General features: G+C 66.6%; 1 protein-coding gene across 13 annotated transcripts in view; it reads left to right on the top strand.

Annotated features, from left to right (window-relative positions):
* AGRN (agrin) overlaps positions 1 to 16,114 on the top strand; it is a 32,565-nt gene that overhangs the window by 8,744 nt on the left and 7,707 nt on the right. For 6 of the 13 annotated variants that reach the window (XR_010937605.1, XM_067716472.1, XM_067716487.1 and 3 more), the window contains exons 3-22: positions 5,530 to 5,577; positions 8,973 to 9,188; positions 9,373 to 9,597; positions 9,686 to 9,910; positions 10,099 to 10,305; positions 11,381 to 11,599; positions 11,674 to 11,928; positions 12,020 to 12,220; positions 12,304 to 12,452; positions 12,538 to 12,643; positions 13,364 to 13,480; positions 13,563 to 13,727; positions 13,883 to 14,026; positions 14,133 to 14,257; positions 14,332 to 14,437; positions 14,530 to 14,844; positions 14,924 to 15,061; positions 15,511 to 15,638; positions 15,793 to 15,907; positions 15,987 to 16,106. Coding sequence is in view for 12 of the 13 variants with exons in the window: in XM_067716472.1 (XP_067572573.1) it covers positions 5,530 to 5,577; positions 8,973 to 9,188; positions 9,373 to 9,597; positions 9,686 to 9,910; positions 10,099 to 10,305; positions 11,381 to 11,599; positions 11,674 to 11,928; positions 12,020 to 12,220; positions 12,304 to 12,452; positions 12,538 to 12,643; positions 13,364 to 13,480; positions 13,563 to 13,727; positions 13,883 to 14,026; positions 14,133 to 14,257; positions 14,332 to 14,437; positions 14,530 to 14,844; positions 14,924 to 15,061; positions 15,511 to 15,638; positions 15,793 to 15,907; positions 15,987 to 16,106 (3,324 nt within the window). In the remaining variant the exon portion in view is untranslated. Of the gene's footprint in view, positions 1 to 4,685; positions 4,979 to 5,529; positions 5,578 to 8,972; positions 9,189 to 9,372; positions 9,598 to 9,685; positions 9,911 to 10,098; positions 10,306 to 11,380; positions 11,600 to 11,673; positions 11,929 to 12,019; positions 12,221 to 12,303; positions 12,453 to 12,537; positions 12,644 to 13,363; positions 13,481 to 13,562; positions 13,728 to 13,882; positions 14,027 to 14,132; positions 14,258 to 14,331; positions 14,438 to 14,529; positions 14,845 to 14,923; positions 15,062 to 15,510; positions 15,639 to 15,792; positions 15,908 to 15,986; positions 16,107 to 16,114 lie in introns of those variants that run through there. The other 7 variants (XM_067716519.1, XM_067716536.1, XM_067716546.1 and 4 more) reach the window with 4 other exon arrangements.

The following is a 16,114-nucleotide window of genomic DNA, read 5'->3' on the forward strand; positions in this document are numbered from 1 at the left end:
TGAGGAGCGAAGGCCAAGGGGGAAGGGTATTCCGGGCAGGAAAGGCAGCACAACAAGGTCTGAGATGCAGGGAACAGCAGGCAGTCCCTGTGGCTTGGCTGCGGGGTGGGACAAGGCAGCTGTGGGCGTGGTGCGGGCCAGAGAGCTACAGCCCACGGGCTGGAAGAGGGGGACCCTCCTCTCTGAGCAGGAGCCTTCCCACCTGACGCTGCGCCTTGGCTGCTGGTCCCGGTCACCCTCCCCCACGGGAGAAACTCCGCCTGCACCCTGGCTGCGTCTGCAATCTCCTGGTCTTCCGTCTTTGCGGCTCTCTCCTGTCTGGCCGGTCTCTCTGCCCCTTTGTCCCCTGACTTTCTGGTTCCAGTAGGTGTGTCTGTCTGTCACTCCTCTTCATCTTGACATCCAGCCGGTCAGTACCTCCAGGAAGCACCGTCCCCCAACTCAGACCGTTGTGCTGGACTGTGCATCCCTCACTGCCTGGCGTGGCCCTCAGCAGGACACAGGGTCTCCACTCACCAGGCACTGACCACACGTGGGTGCCACCCTGGCTCTTCCAGCTTTCTCTTTCCTCCCGGAGATGGGCAGGGCCTGGCCAAAAGAGGTGGATTTGGGGCTGTCCTGGAGGGGAGGGACCGAAGGCATGGATCAGCTCCACCGCGGCCCCCTTTTCTGCAGGTGCCTACCGCCCCCCTCCTCTGTTCGTCTGGCGCCCCCTGGTGGCTTCAGTCTATGTCTTGGCAGGTGTCCAGGCCCTGGACTGGGCTCCCTCCTCCCAGCGTTCCCCAGGCCGGAGGACCTGCCCATGGCCCCTGTCGCCCTGAGGCCTCACCAGCCTGGCCCCTCCTGGCCTCCTGCAGCCTCCTGAGCCGGTTCTCCCCTGGGCCTCTGTAGTTGCCTCTGTCCGGAGGTGCAAACCCCTCTCCCCATCCTTCGGGTCTCTGTACAGATAACCCCCCCACCCCCACCCCCCGACCCCTAGTGCTCTCTCTGTCACAGGGTAACCCCCCAGGGTGCAGAAATCCGACCCGACTCGGGACACACCTCCTGCACTGCGCCTACCCCCGGAGGAGCTCAGACGGGCTGCTGAGGGAGGCTGGGCCCCGGGCAGGGTGAAGGCTGAGTAATGAGGGAGGAGGGAAGCCAGGGGTCAGCGGCCGCAGCTGCCGTCCAAGCCGCCAGCGGTCGCCACCCTACGAGCTGGCCCTGCTGAGCCCCGTCCCCGAACTCTCACTCAATCCCACCGCCCGGCGGCGCCGGCTAACCGGCAGAGTGTGGGCCCTGCCCGCGGGGCTGGTGGGTGGGCACACAGCCAGCGGACTCAAACCTGGGCGCCTCCCGGCCTCGGCCTCACCTGAGGCGGCGATCGGGGCCCGGGCTGGACGCCGCCTCCTTCCCAGCGGCGGGCCCGGGTCCAGCAGCGACGTCCCGCCGTGAAACGCCCATTGTCTGCTGAGGCCGAGGGGGAGGGGACGGCCGTAGCCTGAGACCAGACACCAGGAGGCCGGGGCTGGGGGAAGGGGCCGCCCTGCCCCGTCCTCTTCCCCTCCCCCACCGGGGCGGCCAGACACCTGTGACTCCGGGCCGCCTGGCGGCCGGCGCTCGACTGTTCGATGCGCTTCACACACAAGCGGGATACCCTTGAGGTCCCGGCGGTGGGGACAGGCGGACCGCGCGCTGCGCGGGACCAGCCGAGGCGCCGCCGGCCGCGAGGCCCGACATTAAAGGTGTGTGCGCACGCGCGGAGTGTGCTCGCCGCCGGGAGGGCGGTGCCGCCCCACCCCCACCCCCTCCTTTCCGGGGGAGCTGGGCCCGGCCCCTCCGGAGTGAGGGAGGGGTCATCTGCGTAAGAAAGGGGTCGGCGGGGGGCCAGTAGGTAGGACTTCCCATCCTCTCTAGACTCTATTCCCCATCTTCCTTCTCAGGGAAGCACCTGGAGGGGCGCAACCACACCGTGTACTTGGGGGCACGCCCAGTGTGTGCTGTGTGACTGAGGGGCAAGTTTTGCATTGCATGAGGGCGTGCAGTGTGTATGCACGCAGGTGAGTGTGTGACACCCAGTGCCTGTGCAGACTTGAGTGAGTGGGTGTACATGTATCTGCGTACGTGAGACCTGGGACATCGAGTGCGTGTGTACACATGTGAGCAGTAGCATGTTGCTGTGTGTAAACCCAGAGGGGGGCCGATTCTTGGCTCGGAGCACCCTCTGTTCCTGGGGTCTGAGCCTGCGTGGCCTGGTCAGGGCTGAATGATTTTGAGTCTGAAGATCCCAAAATAGCCCGGGTAGCCTGAGCTCCCCTCCCCCAGCTGGCTCTGAGGCCTCAATGGCCCTTTGTCTCTCTGAAGGCATCCAAGCCCTGTGGGGGCTCAGGCTCGGGCTGAGGCTGGGAGGGACTGGGCTGCATGCGGGTCCCCTTTCCCCAGGCCAGACCTGACAGGCCTTGCGCGCCGCCGCCACCACCACGTGAGCCCTAAGTCCAGCCCATTTGCTGGCAGAGTCCAGGGTCTCTGCCTGGGGGAGGCCTGCCCTGCCGGCACGGGCTCCCCCTGATCCCAGGGCTTGCCCCTCCCACACTCCGGTCCCCTTGCCTCCCCTCCTCCAGCAGGGCCCACCCATGATGTCCCAAGCTGCAGTGGCAGCAGCAGACAGGGTTCCTGTGCGGGTGTGTGCTCAGTGCGTACGTCTGTGGTTTAAACCCTGGCACTGTCTGTGGGCCCCTCCCTGAGTGGAGGGATTCCAACTGCAGTCCTGGGGGCTGCAGTGAGAAGTAAATGGGAAATGTGTCACTGCCTGGGCTCACCACACCAAGTTCTGGGCTGTGGGCCAAGCTCTGCCCGGAGGAGATAAAAAGTCAGACCCTGCCCTGGGTGCTCCAAGTCCGGGGCATTGCCACTCTCAGTGTGGTGTGGGCAGTGCCAGGGTGTGGTGAGGTGAGGTGAGGGGGTGGGAGGCTCCCCTGAGGAGACAGTGAGGCCAGCCAGGGGCAGGGTCTCCAGGTGGGCTGACAGATTGCTACTCTGTGTCCATCGCGGCCCGGGGTGGGGGGGACCACTTTGTGTATTGACTTTTCCTGCAAGGTTTCAGTAGACCCTCAGGTTCCAGGGCTCCAAGAGGTTTGAAGACCCCTGCTGTGGATGATTGGGGACCGGACAGGGTGGGCTGACCCTGTTAGGATTTGGTACTAGTGTGTCTGGGCGCAGGACTGAAAGGAGTCCAAGGAGATGGACCTGAAGAACTGGGTGCTGGCTGGCAGGTGCTTGACGAGCAGGGAGTGAGCGAGGTGTGTGTGGGAGGACTCCAGGGACATGTTTGTGAGGCAGCTGCACACGTGATGGGGAGGACGGGAGTCCCAGGTGGGCCGCGCGCCCTGGCCCGCTGTGACGTCAGGGTCTCGACGTTCCCGGAAGGTCTCTGGGGGGCGCTCCAGGCTTGCGGTCTGGACCTGGAGCCCCGCGAGTATTTGCATAATGCTCATTTACATGGGACTCATTTGCATGATCCTGTCACCTCGCGGACGCGAGTTGGGGGTGTGCGGATGGTTTGAGGTGCTGCTGTCAGGTCCTAGGGAGGGGTGGCGCACCCTCTGAATTGAGCCCAGCCTACTCCCCACCTGTGTGTATGTACCTGGAGACGCTACCCCCACAGTGCCGGGGTCGCGCCAGCGGGGGCAGAGACATTGACACGCACACGCGGTAGCACGCAGACCGCAGCCCAGAAACCGGGTCCTTCGTGCAGGTCGATCCCCCCTGCGGGGACACAGACAGACCCTCGGACACTCCGCCGCGCCGCCGCTCACACGCACAGCCCAGCCCAGCCCAGCCGGGTGGGAGCGGGAGGGGACCCTGTCCCGCCCACCTACTCGACCCCACTCCGCAGCCCCCCACCCCGACCTCACACGTGCCTTCTCTCCAGCGCCAGCCTCCGCTCCCCCTCATCTCCGGCCCCGACCCCAGCCCCCATCCCGACCTGCACCCTCCGCAGCCCCAGCGCCCCACCTCTGCGCCCTCCCCGGCCGCCGCGCCCTTCCAGCCCCGGTGCCCCCAGCCGACCCCCAGCGCCCGCAGCCTCTGCGTTGTCTTTTGTGCCGTCGCCCTCCCGTCCTCATCCGCCCGATGCTCCTTGCGGCGCGAGCCGCGACTCCCCGCGGACGCTGGGGTCCCCGGAGGCGTCTTCCTTTGTCTCAGCTCCCCGCCCTCCCTCCGCGGCGCCCCTCGCCCCTCACTCACCGCCTCGGCCCCGGCCTGGGCGCGGGGAGCGGGCGCGGCCCTCCGCGGCCGGCTCTTTCTTCTCTCTCTCCGGAGGCGCGCTCGCCCCTCCCGCTCGCAGCCGTCGCCGCTCCCGCCTCTGCCGGGGACCGAGCAGCCGGGACCCGCCGAGTCCCGGGCGAGGGGCCGCTCGCCGCCCTTCCCACTCGGACCGACTTCTCCTGGGCGGCCGCGCGGGCACGATCCGGGGCTGCGCGACTCCCCGAGGCTGGCTCCGCGAAGCCCGAGCCCCGCGGAGAGCTGCTGGCGCCTCCGGCCCAGGCCCTGGCCGGTGTGGACGGCAGGGGTGGTGCTGGCCCTCGGTTCCTCGTCCACCTCCCTCCGAGCCCAAACTTGGGATTTCGACTCCGGGAGAATTCTGCACACCTCCCTTTATGAGCCTCAAGGGCTGTGGAGGGGGCCTGGCGCCCCCCCACTCCCCAGCTGTGACTGGAGCTGAACTTTGAGAATATAGCTGCTGTCAACTGGCCCAGGGGTCCAAGAATGGGGCGAGTGGCACCGAAGAGGCCCAAGGGCACCCCGTGAGGACCCCCACGCCTCAAGAGTGGGGGCTGAGGATCCCGGGCCATGCCTCCACTGCCGCTGGAGCGGGACCCCCGGCAGCGGCGCGGGCTCTCCCTGCTGGTGCGATATTTCATGATCCCCTGTAACGTCTGCCTGATCCTCCTGGCCACCGCCACGCTCGGCTTCGCGGTGCTACTCTTCCTGAACAACTGTACGTCTGTGGGTGTGGCAGCCTCCTGGGCCCAGGTGACCCTGCCTGTCTGCTCGCTGAGGTCCCCTGCCTCAGCCACCAAAGATTAGGGGACAGGCAGGGTCACAGAGAGGCCACCAGCTGTGACGTGGCTCAGATGGGCCGCTGCATCTTCTGGGAACACCTGGGTCGTTCTCTGGATGCCTGGGCCCCCCGAAGGCTGTCTGTGGGCTGGGGGGGGGGGCAGGGGCCGGCCCACATCCTGAGCTGCAGAGACAACTTTCGTTGGGGGGGGGTTGGGGGCAGCTGGCTACGCTGGGAATGGGGGCTTTGGCAGGACCTGGGGCTCATCTCGGGAATAGGTGGCTGCCCACACTCCTGCCACTGGGCCTCCCTGACAGGTGTCAGACCATGATGATACAGCCAGAGGGGCAGAGGAAAGCCAGGGAAGGGATGTGTGCAGGCAGGGGTGACCCTTCCAGGCTGGACAATGGGACAGGCTATGGAAGGACTGGCTCGGGCTGGGGAGTGGGGGCGGGGGTTGCCTGACTTGGAGATTTGTTTTTTTCCAGACAAACCTGGGACCCACTTCACGCCAGTGCCCCCAACGCCTCCGGATGGTGAGTGAGGGCTCAATTGGTGACAGACTGAGCTTGGCAATCTGTGCCTGGAGGGGCGGTGGCACTCTTGGTGGTCAGGGGGTCATTCTTGGGGCGTGTACATCAGACATGTAGCTGTGTCTGGAGCAGGAGGAGGCTGGATGAGGGAACCTGGATCCTTCCTGGGGAGTCCACAGTGGTGGACAGCAAAGGGAACCTGGGGTCCGCAGTCCCTGGGCCTGGCCCCACCTTGGCCTCAAAGTTGGGACTGACTTAGTGCTGGAGCCCACGGGTTGAGAGATGGGTCAGAAGATGTGTACAGAGGGCGTGGGGGGCCAGGGGCTCGGGGAGAGGGCCTCAGCAGGACCAGCAGCAGCTGTCTGAGGAGGGATGGGCGGGTCTGTTCCTGGACTGAGCAGGCTGGGCCTGGCCTCCTTGACCTGCTCTGTGGGCTGGGGCCCGGCCTCCCTGGGGGGCTGCTGTAATTAAGCTAATGTGAGCGGGGAAGAGAGGAAGCTGTCAGTGCCTCCGGAGGGCAGGGGAAAGGGGTGGCCTGGGGTCCTCTTGGGAGAGGGGGCTGCTCCCAGGTCTGCTTTCAGTGCCTGGGCCCCCTGCTGGGCAGGCACGGCCCAGGTCCCTGGAAGTACACAGAGGGCTGTCCATACATGGGATGGGCCATGGGAGGGCGCAGGTCTGCACTGGGCTGGGGGTTTGGGCCCAGGACTGAGCCTCTCATAGGCTGTGGACAAGAGGCCTGGAGCTGGCTGGATTTAAACACCTTCCTCTCTCCCAGCGTCCTCAGCCTTCTCTCCTCAAGCCCCAAGGCCTGCTGTGTCTCTTTTCCTTCACACATGCATTGGCGCGCCCCACAGCCTTCCACACGGGCCCCGCACCTGCCCTCGGATCCCATCACACATTTCGGGACAGCTACCCCACATGACCATCGTCATCCCTCCCAGGCGCACACACAGCACATTCTTGGTCACAGGCAGGGCTCAGGGCACGCGCTCCATCCTCCAACCTACCCAGGTCTGGGGAGAGAGTTAAATATACCCACTCCAACCGGCGGAGGCTATAAAAAGCCACCACCGCCTCCGGCATCGCACACTGTGAGGGAGCCTTGGGCAAGGAAGGAGTGAGGCTCCTTCAGGAGGGCAAGCATGGCAGAGCCCCAGAGGTGACGCTCAAGGGCCGGGAAGCTTGCAGGTCTCTGGGCGCTCCACCTGCGCTAAGGAGGGGCAGCCTGCATGATGAGGGTGCAAGTCTTGGAGGACGAGGAACCTACTGGTCATAGAGGAGTAGGTGTCCTTGGCCCAGGGGTCAGGACCTTGGGTGGTGTCCGGCTGGACCAGGGTGACCAGAGAGAGAGAGAGGCTTGAGCCCGAGGGGCAGTGCGGTGACCAGGTCCTCGGCCATGGGGTCAGGACCCTGGGAAAGACCTTGATCAGCAGGTCCAATTGAAGCCAGATAGAGCAGCCAGCCAGACGGGGCAAGTGCCCCTGGGTTTGGCCTGGGGGTCCCCAGGGCCTTGGGCAAGTGAGGGCTGAAAGTGAGAGGAAGTGCTAAGGGGAGAGAGAAGGAGACCGCGGGAGACGGAAAGTGAGGAGAGGGGCTATGAGTAGACAAAGTGTTGAACCAGGACAAGGGATGCCCCATATGCTAGCAGCTCGTACTGCTCTAGTCATCGCAGTGGCTGACCCCCCACCCGGCCCAGAGTGGAGTGCTGGGCCTCTCCAAGCCTTTGCAGGTATTGGCCCATTTAGCCTCACAACAACCCTGGAGGGTAGGTTCTATTGTCCCCATTCACTGGAGGAGATGCTGAGGTAGGGCGAGGCTGTAACTTGCCCACTGTCACTTGGCGGGTGAATGCAGGTGGGGCAGCCTGGCTCCAGGATCTGATGAAGCATCTGCGTGGGTGCCCAGATGAGGTCGGGGGAGGACGGGGGGGGGGGGGGTCTGCAGGGAGTTCAGCCTGGGGTATCCATGCTGGCCCCGCCCTTGCCTCCAGCCCCCGTTCACTCAGCCCGTGGGGGGTGGGGGCAGGGATTCCCAGACAGACTCGCGGGAGCCTGGGGTGGGCTGTTGCTATGGTGACAGCGCCAGCTGCCTGTGCTGCTCCAGACCCCTCGGAGTTGAGGCTGCTTCCTCCTGCCCCCCTGCCTGAGCCTGCTGGGAGGTGATGGGGGGCGCCCCCCGACCCCCATAACTTATTAATGATAAATGGACCCAATTAAACATTTATTGCATCCAGACAGCCCCAGCCGGTAATGGGCCTGCCCCGCCTATGGGGGTGTCACCCTGGGTGGGAGTCCTGAGGAGTCAGCCTGCCCGCTGCCCTGACACTGTGCCCAGGAGGGCCTGTCCTGACGGCTCTGCAACTCAGTGAGCGCGTGTGCGCTGGCGACACTGCAAAGTTGAGAACTACAATGTTTAAAGAAGAAAACAGTCGGGTCCGCAGGGCCCGGTGTGCTAGGGTCCCTGAGGAGGTCATGCTGAGTGTGAGGTGGGGCAGCAGGGCCTGGGGAGGGGGTGGGGGCGGCGACATTTCCTGAGGTGGGGGCCCAGGAGGATAGGTGAGGAAGGATGAGGTGTGTGGGTACCCGCGGGGCCCTAGCGAGAGATTGCAGCTGGGAGGCCACGAGCCACAGCAGAGCACGGACCTGGGGGAGGCTGGCTGTGGGGACGTGGAAGGTGGGGGAGTGGGCAGACAAGAACCCAAGTGGGGACAGGCCTGAGGAGAGGGGAGGCCTCCAGAGAAGCAGGAAGGGGAAGAAGTGAAAAGAGAGGGGTGGGGGCCGGCAGGGCACTGGGTTCTGGGCCGAGGGTGGAGCATGTGACCTGACCTCAGATAACCCCACCCCCTGTCCTGCAGCTGTATGACCTCAGGCCGGTCCATGAAAGGCAGAGGAGCTGGTCCCTGGGGAGGTGGCAGGGGCCAGGTGTGGGCGGGGACACTGGAGCAGCTCCCAGGGAGGGGGCGGGGCGGTCCGGGGTTCTGAGGAGTAGGTCACAGTCGGAAGAGGGGCTTTGATTTTGAGGTGGGGATGCTGATTCCCTGTGATAGAGTCGGCCTGGGGGCTGTCTGTCTGTCCTCTGTGTGGGGAGTGGGTCAGGAGCAGATGCAATGCCCCTTCCACAGTTGCGGGGCTGAAGGGGGCGGGGGCAGAGAAGGCTCTGCCGGGGGAGGGAGGTTGTTGAGAGGGGGAGGGCACGAGGCCCTGGCTGTGATGGGCGCACCCGGGGTTCCTGTGAGCGCCAGTACGAACATGGGTGGGCACGCATGTGCATGTGTGACCGTCCGTGCAAGATCCTGGCAGGTGTGCGGACGTTGGACTGTGTGCATGATGACCGTGGGCCTGGAGGCGGCAGGGGCAGGGCCCCTACCCACCCCGTCGCGTCTTCCGCCCCACCCGCAGCGTGCCGAGGAATGCTGTGTGGCTTCGGCGCCGTCTGCGAGCCCAGCGCGGAGGAACCGGGCCGAGCCTCCTGCGTGTGCAAGAAGAGCGCCTGCCCCAGCGTGGTGGCGCCCGTGTGCGGCTCGGATGCCTCCACCTACAGCAACGAGTGCGAGCTGCAGCGGGCGCAGTGCAGCCAGCAGAGGCGCATCCGCCTGCTGCGCCGGGGGCCCTGCGGTGAGTGCGGGGCGGGGCCTTGGTGAGGGGGATGCAGAGGGGCGGGGACTGTGGGTGGGGGGGCGCGGGGGCGGGGCTGGAGCGGGCCTGAGTGAGGAGGGATGAGGAGGGCGGGGCCTGCGGTGAGGGGGTGCGCGGAGGGCCGGCCGCCGGCCAGTGTGACCCCACCCTGCTCCGCCCACAGGGACCAGGGACCCCTGCTCCAATGTAACCTGCAGCTTTGGCAGCACCTGTGCGCGCTCCGCAGATGGACTGACAGCCACGTGCCTGTGCCCTGCCACGTGCCTCGGGGCCCCCGAGGGCCCCGTGTGTGGCAGCGACGGCACTGACTACCCCAGCGAGTGCCAGCTCTTGCGCCAAGCCTGTGCCCACCAGGAAAACGTGTTCAAGAAGTTCGACGGCCCTTGCGGTGAGCGCTACCCCTGCGCGTGTAGCATGACCTCAGTCAGTGTGTGCACACTGCGGCAGTGCCCTGACCTCCGCCTTCCCGCCCCCAGACCCCTGCCAGGGCGCCCTCAACGACCTGAGCCTCATCTGCCGTGTGGACCCACGCACGCGGCGCCCCGAGATGCTCCCGCGGCCAGAGAGCTGCCCTCCGAGGCAGGCGCCCGTGTGTGGGGATGATGGGGTTACCTACGGTAACGACTGCATCATGGGCCGAACCGGGGCCACCCGAGGCCTCCTCCTCCAGAAAGTGCGCTCTGGCCAGTGCCAGCCTCGAGGTGGGCGGCTCCTGGGGGAGGGCCCCGTCCTGGCACTCTGCATGACCCAGGGCCCCGCCTGTCCCCACCCTCCCCTGCATGCCTCATGGGTCCCCACTCATCACCTCGTGTGCCCGTGGGTCCCCTGCACATCCCAGCGTGGGGGCTGGCGTGGTACTCTGGCTCTTCTGATCTCCTTGCCCCCCCAGACCAGTGCCCAGAGGCGTGCAAGTTCAGTGCCGTGTGCCTGTCCCGCCGAGGCCGCCCCCGCTGTTCCTGCGACCGTGTCATCTGCGATGGGGCCTACAAACCCGTGTGCGCCCACGACGGGCACACATATGACAATGACTGCTGGCGCCAGCAGGCCGAGTGTCAGCAGCAGCGCAGCATCCCCGCCAAACGCCAGGGCCCGTGTGGTGAGCACCGTGGGTGGGCTCCGTGCTGCGAGCAGGCTGGGCCGGCAGTCCCCGCTGCCTGTCATCACATGCCATCTCCATCCTGAGTCATGCTTCTCCTCCCTGGGCTTGTGGGCGACAGCTGGTCACTCTGGGGAGCCTTGGCAGGGCTGTTGCCCGTCAGTGGGCTCTGGGGAGGTGGCATCTGTCAGGGACGTGCCTGCAGCACCTGGGAGGATGTGCGGCAGAGGCAGGGGTCCGTGGGCAGGCTCCCTGGGACCTGCCCGACAGCCCTCAAGTCCTCCGGGTGCCACACTCTTGGGACACACAGCCCCCTTAGAGGCAGCGTCTCAGTCGGGCTTCGAGGGACCAGGAATGGGCAGAGACAGCGCGTCCTGAGTGGACTGGGGCTCTGCCCACCTCTACCTCCGTCCCCGTCGGCCGGTCTGCCCATCTTTCCGGTCTCTCTTTCTGCGTCTGTTTCCTCTTCTCTGCTCTCCCTTCCCTCTTGGGTCCACCTCTTGTGTCTTCCAGCCTGACCTGCTGGCAGGATGAGGTACCGCGCCTGCCGCCAGGAGCCCACAGCCCGAGGTCTGCCCCCCGCGCGGCAGGGGGGGGTGGCTCGCTGCTGCCTGGCCTTGCGGTCCTCAGAGCAAGTGGACAGACACCTCCTCCCCCGTGTGGCCCTGGGTGTGGCTCTGGGTTGCAGACTCCTCCCCCCACAGAGAGAGCACCCCCGCCCCCACGCATGGGTGTCCCAGGGCTGCTGGTGGTCAAGGGTCAGTGGCCTGGGTGGGCTGGTAAAGCTGGCCCTCCCCCCAGCCCCTGAGACCAGTCCAGACGCTCCTGCGTCTAGAGGGCAGCCCCACCCCACACTCACGCCGGGACCTGGGGCCGTCTGAGTCTGTGTCCCTGCCCACGTGTGTCCGCGTCTGTCCCTTTCTCTGCTGTGTCCTGCGCATCCTGCCCTCCTCCTGGTCCACTCTTCCCACACCATCCCCACCCTGGGAAAGGGTCTGCTGCGTGGGGCTGGGGGCTTTGCGCGTCGCCTGGGAGAGCAGGTGGGGACCCTGCTGAGTGCCCACATTCTCCCCAGACCAGCCCCCGTCCCCGTGCCGCGGGGTGCAGTGTCCATTCGGGGCGATGTGTGCTGTGAAGAATGGGGAAGCCGAGTGTGCGTGTCAGCGAGCGTGTTCAGGCATCTACGATCCTGTGTGTGGCAGCGACGGCGTCACGTACGGCAGCACGTGCGAGCTGGAGGCTACGGCCTGCGCCCTTGGGCGGGAGATCCGGGTGGCTCGCCGAGGACCCTGTGGTCAGTGGTGGGTGAGTGGGTCTAGCTGGGGGGTGGCCGCCCTCGCCACTGTGGTGATGGAGCGTCCTCCCCAGACCGCTGTGGGCAGTGCCGCTTTGGAGCCCTGTGTGAGGCTGAGACCGGGCGCTGCGTGTGCCCCTCCGAGTGCGTGGCCTCGGCCCAGCCCGTGTGCGGCTCTGACGGGCGCACGTATGCCAGCGAGTGTGAGCTGCACGTGCACGCCTGCACACGCCAGATCAGCCTGCACGTGGCCTCGGCTGGACCCTGCCGTGAGTGGGGCTGGGGGCGCCTGGCGGGCTGTGGTCCCGTGGCCTTGGCTGGACCCTGCCGTGAGTGGGGCTGGGGGCGCCCGGCGGGCTGTGGTCCCGTGCCTCCTCCACCCAGTATCAGCTGACCCCCGCCCGGCCCCGCCTTCTGCAGAGACCTGCGGAGACACAGTGTGCGCCTTCGGGGCCGTGTGCTCGGCGGGGCGGTGCGTGTGTCCCCGGTGCGAGCGCCCTCCGCCCGGCCCCGTGTGTGGCAGCGACGGCGTGACCTACCGCAGTTCCTGCGAGCTCCGCGAGGCGGCCTGCCAGCAGCAGATGCAGATAGAGGAGGCCCGGGCGGGGCCGTGTGAGCAGGGTAGGTTTCGGGGGCAGCTGGTGTGGGCTGCTGGGCGCCAGCCTCGGCCGGGACCCCGAGATGACCTGGCCTCCTCCCCACAGCCGAGTGCGGCTCGGGAGGCTCGGGCTCTGGAGAGCACGGTGAGTGTGGGCAGGAGCTGTGCCGGCAGCGAGGCGGCATCTGGGATGAGGACTCAGAGGACGGGCCGTGCGTCTGCGACTTCAGCTGCCAGAGCGTCCTGAGGAGCCCGGTGAGGCCCCCCCTCCCCTGACTCCCACTGGGCAGTGAGGCAGGAGCCGTGACCGCCCACACCTGCCCTGACACCCTTCCTGCAGGTGTGCGGCTCGGACGGGGTCACCTACCGCACCGAGTGTGAGCTGAAGAAGGCCAGGTGTGAATCGCGGCCAGAGCTGTACGTCGTGGCCCAGGGAGCCTGCAGTGGTGAGTGGGCGTGCGGGCGTGTCCGGCTGTGTGTGGGCACACATGTGCCTGTTCAAAGGTACGTGTGTCCACGGGTGTGAGGCTTGTGGGGGTCCATGTCTTGTTCGAAGTTGTTGCGTGTATGCTGTGGTGGGCGTGTGTGAACACGTGTATCGTGTTTGCAGTGTGTGCTGTTAGTGTATATCCGCATTTGTGCAGCTGTGGTGCGTGGACGTGTGTGCCTGCCAGTCAGCAAGTGTGCACTGAGCACCTACTGTGTGCAAGGGGGCATCAGTGAACCAGCGAGGCCCACCCTCCGGGCACTTTTTCTTCTGGGAGGAGACTGATGGTGACCGGCAATCGTTGTATCTTTGTGCACGCACAAGTGCTCCTGTGTGTGTCTGTGCGCGGGGGAATGTGGTGTACGTGTGTGCCTGCCACCTGGCAGAGGCCTGCTAATCCGAGCGTGTGGCTCTGGTTGTATGTGTGTGCACGGGGCTTCACGTCCACGATCTGTGGGCGTTTCACATGTTGCTGGTACTCGGGGTGCAGACACGTCATTGTTCTCATGTGCGGTATGGGGTTCCCGCCTGTGACCCGAGCTGCAGACCCATGGGCCCTGGTGGGAGCCGGCATCTGGAGGGCTGAGTGGTGAGGGCGGGGGCGGTTGAGGCAGAGGGGCCGTGCCCAGGTGGAGCGTCTGGCCCTGCCTGGCATCTCAACCCCTGCCCCTCCCTGCAGCCCCCACCTTGGCCCCGCTGCTGCCTGCGGTTCCCCTGCACTGCGCTCAGAGCCCCTACGGCTGCTGCCTGGACAACATCACTGCTGCCCGGGGCGTGGGCCTGGCCGGCTGCCCTAGTGAGTACCCGAGCCTGGCCCTGACCCGCAGCCAGGCAGAGCCACGCAGCTGCGGTGACCCTGCCTTGCCCTGGCCTTGCAGGCTCGTGCCAGTGCAACCCCCACGGTTCCTACGGTGGCACCTGTGAACCGGCCACAGGCCAGTGCTCCTGCCGCCCGGGCGTGGGGGGCCTCAAGTGTGACCGCTGCGAGCCCGGCTTCTGGAACTTCCGTGGCATTGTCACCGATGGCCGGAGTGGCTGTACCCGTGAGTGACGGGGCCCACGATCGGTCCCCAGCTGAGCACTGCTGCCTGCCCACCCTGTCCCTGCTTTCCTCATCCCCCCTGGCAGGGGCTGGGCCAGGCCCTGGAGCCCGCGGGGAAGCCGGACACAGGTCTCAGCCTCTTCTCCTGCCTCCCAGCCTGCAGCTGTGACCCCCAGGGGGCCGTGCGGGACGACTGTGAACAGATGACCGGGCTGTGTTCCTGTAAGCCCGGGGTGGCCGGACCCAGGTGCGGGCAGTGTCCAGACGGCCATGCCCTGGGCCCTGCTGGCTGTGAGACAGGTGAGGGCCAGACCTGGCACTGCCCCTGGCCCCCTGTGCTGGGGATGAGGCCGTCATAGGGACGGGGTTTCCTGAGCCAGTGGGCTCTCCCGTGTCTGTGCCCCAGACTCCCCGGCACCCAAGACCTGTGCTGAGATGCCTTGTGAGTTCGGGGCGTCCTGCGTGGAGGAGGCTGGCTCCGCCCACTGCGTATGCCCAACACCCGCCTGTCCAGGGGCCAATGCTACCAAGGTGAGGGATGGGTAGTGTGGAGGGTGGAGGGGTGCGGAGGGGCCTCCCCCCAGCATCCGTGTCCTGTGCCCCAGGTCTGTGGGTCAGATGGAGTCACCTACGGCGACGAGTGCCAGCTGAGGACCATCGCCTGCCGCCAGGGCTTGGACATCTCTATCCAGAGCCTCGGCCCTTGCCAGGGTAAGCCCTCACCCACTGCCCCAGACTGACCAGGAAGGCCTGACCCTGCTCTGACCACCGGCCCCGCCACCTGGAATCTCCTCTCCTTACAGAAGACATCACTTCCGGCCCCCGTCCGACATCTGCCTCTGTGGCCCCCTCAGGGCTTGACCTGAGCAAGGTGCTGCTGCCTCCACCCGGCGCCCTCCCCCCGGCTCCCAGCAGCACCGCTCGACCCGCATCGCAACCTTGGACCACTGCCAGCGTCCCCAGGACCGCTGCAAGGCCTGTGCTGACCATGCCTCCCACGGCCCCCTCCCCGGCAGCCAGCCTCGCCACATCTGCCTTTGGCGAATCTGGCAGCGCCGATGGGAGCGGCGACGAGGAGCTGAGTGGTGACTTGGAGGCCAGTGCGGCTGGCTCAGGAGGTGAGCACAGGCTCCGGGACGTGGGGGCAGGGCCCAGGAGGGCTGCATCTGGGGCTGGGCTCAGATGGCACCTCCGCAGGACTCGAGCCCCCTGAGAGAGACAGCGCTGGGACCCCCGGGCCACCCATGGAGAGGGCGTCCTGCTACAACTCGCCTATGGGCTGCTGCTCAGATGGCAAGACACCCTCACTGGACGCAGAGGGCTCCAACTGTCCTGGTGAGTGGGTGGCCGGGGGCCTGGGTGGAGCGTGTGGAATGGCCTGGACACATCCAGAGATGCTGTCTCTCCTCCCGGCCGCAGGCCTGTCCAGCAGGTGGGCACCCAGGCTTTGTGATCTTCTGATTTTAGCACACATGTGCAAGTGGTCTTGGGGATTCAGTACATGCACACGTAACGTGTGTTCTCGGCCCCCGCACACGCGTGGGTGCCCAGGACCCCGTGGCTAACCTGTTTTTCCTGTGCAAGCCGGCCTGGGGCACTGCTCCGAGGAGTCTGTCTGGTAACCGATGCCAGCCCTGCCCTGGGGTCCGCACTAACCTCATGACCATCTGACTAACCGCCACCCGCCCTGCACCCCGCGTGGCTCACTGCTGGGGCCTGTGCCCATGGCTGGCCCAGAGGCCAGGCAGGTGCCGGGCAGGACCTCACTGCTCCCTCCCCCGCAGCCACCAAGGTGTTCCAGGGTGTGCTGGAGCTCGAGGGGGTCGAGGGGCAGGAGCTGTTCTACACGCCGGAGATGGCCGACCCCAAGTCCGAGCTGTTTGGGGAGACGGCCAGGAGCATCGAGAGCGCGGTAAGTGTGGGGCCGTGGCCAGGGTGGCAGCCCCTACCCAGCCACTGGCCTTTTTCCCAGGACAGACCCAGAGAAGCGCTGTGGGGGCGGAAGGAGGGCCCAACAGTCCAGCCTGGGCAGCTTCCCGGAGCCCTAACTCACTCTCCACCCGCAGCTGGATGATCTCTTCCGGAACTCGGACCTTAAGAAGGACTTTCGAAGTGTCCGCCTGCGGGACTTGGGGCCCGGCGACTCCGTCCGAGCCATCGTGGATGTGCACTTCGACCCCAGTGAGCCCCCACCCCAGGCCCTCCGGGAAGTGGGGGGCTGCCCTGGCCTCCACCATGCTCAGGGTCCCTCCTCCACCAGCCACAGCCTTCAGGGCACCCGATGTGTGCCAGGCCCTGGTCCGGCAGATCCAGGCATCCAGGCGCCGGTCACTGGGCGTGAGGCGGCCTCTGCAGGAACACGTGCGGTTCATGGACTTCGGTGAGAGC

The sequence above is a fragment of the Pseudorca crassidens genome, chromosome 2 (assembly GCF_039906515.1).
Source record: "Pseudorca crassidens isolate mPseCra1 chromosome 2, mPseCra1.hap1, whole genome shotgun sequence".
Classification (NCBI taxonomy): domain Eukaryota; kingdom Metazoa; phylum Chordata; class Mammalia; order Artiodactyla; family Delphinidae; genus Pseudorca; species Pseudorca crassidens.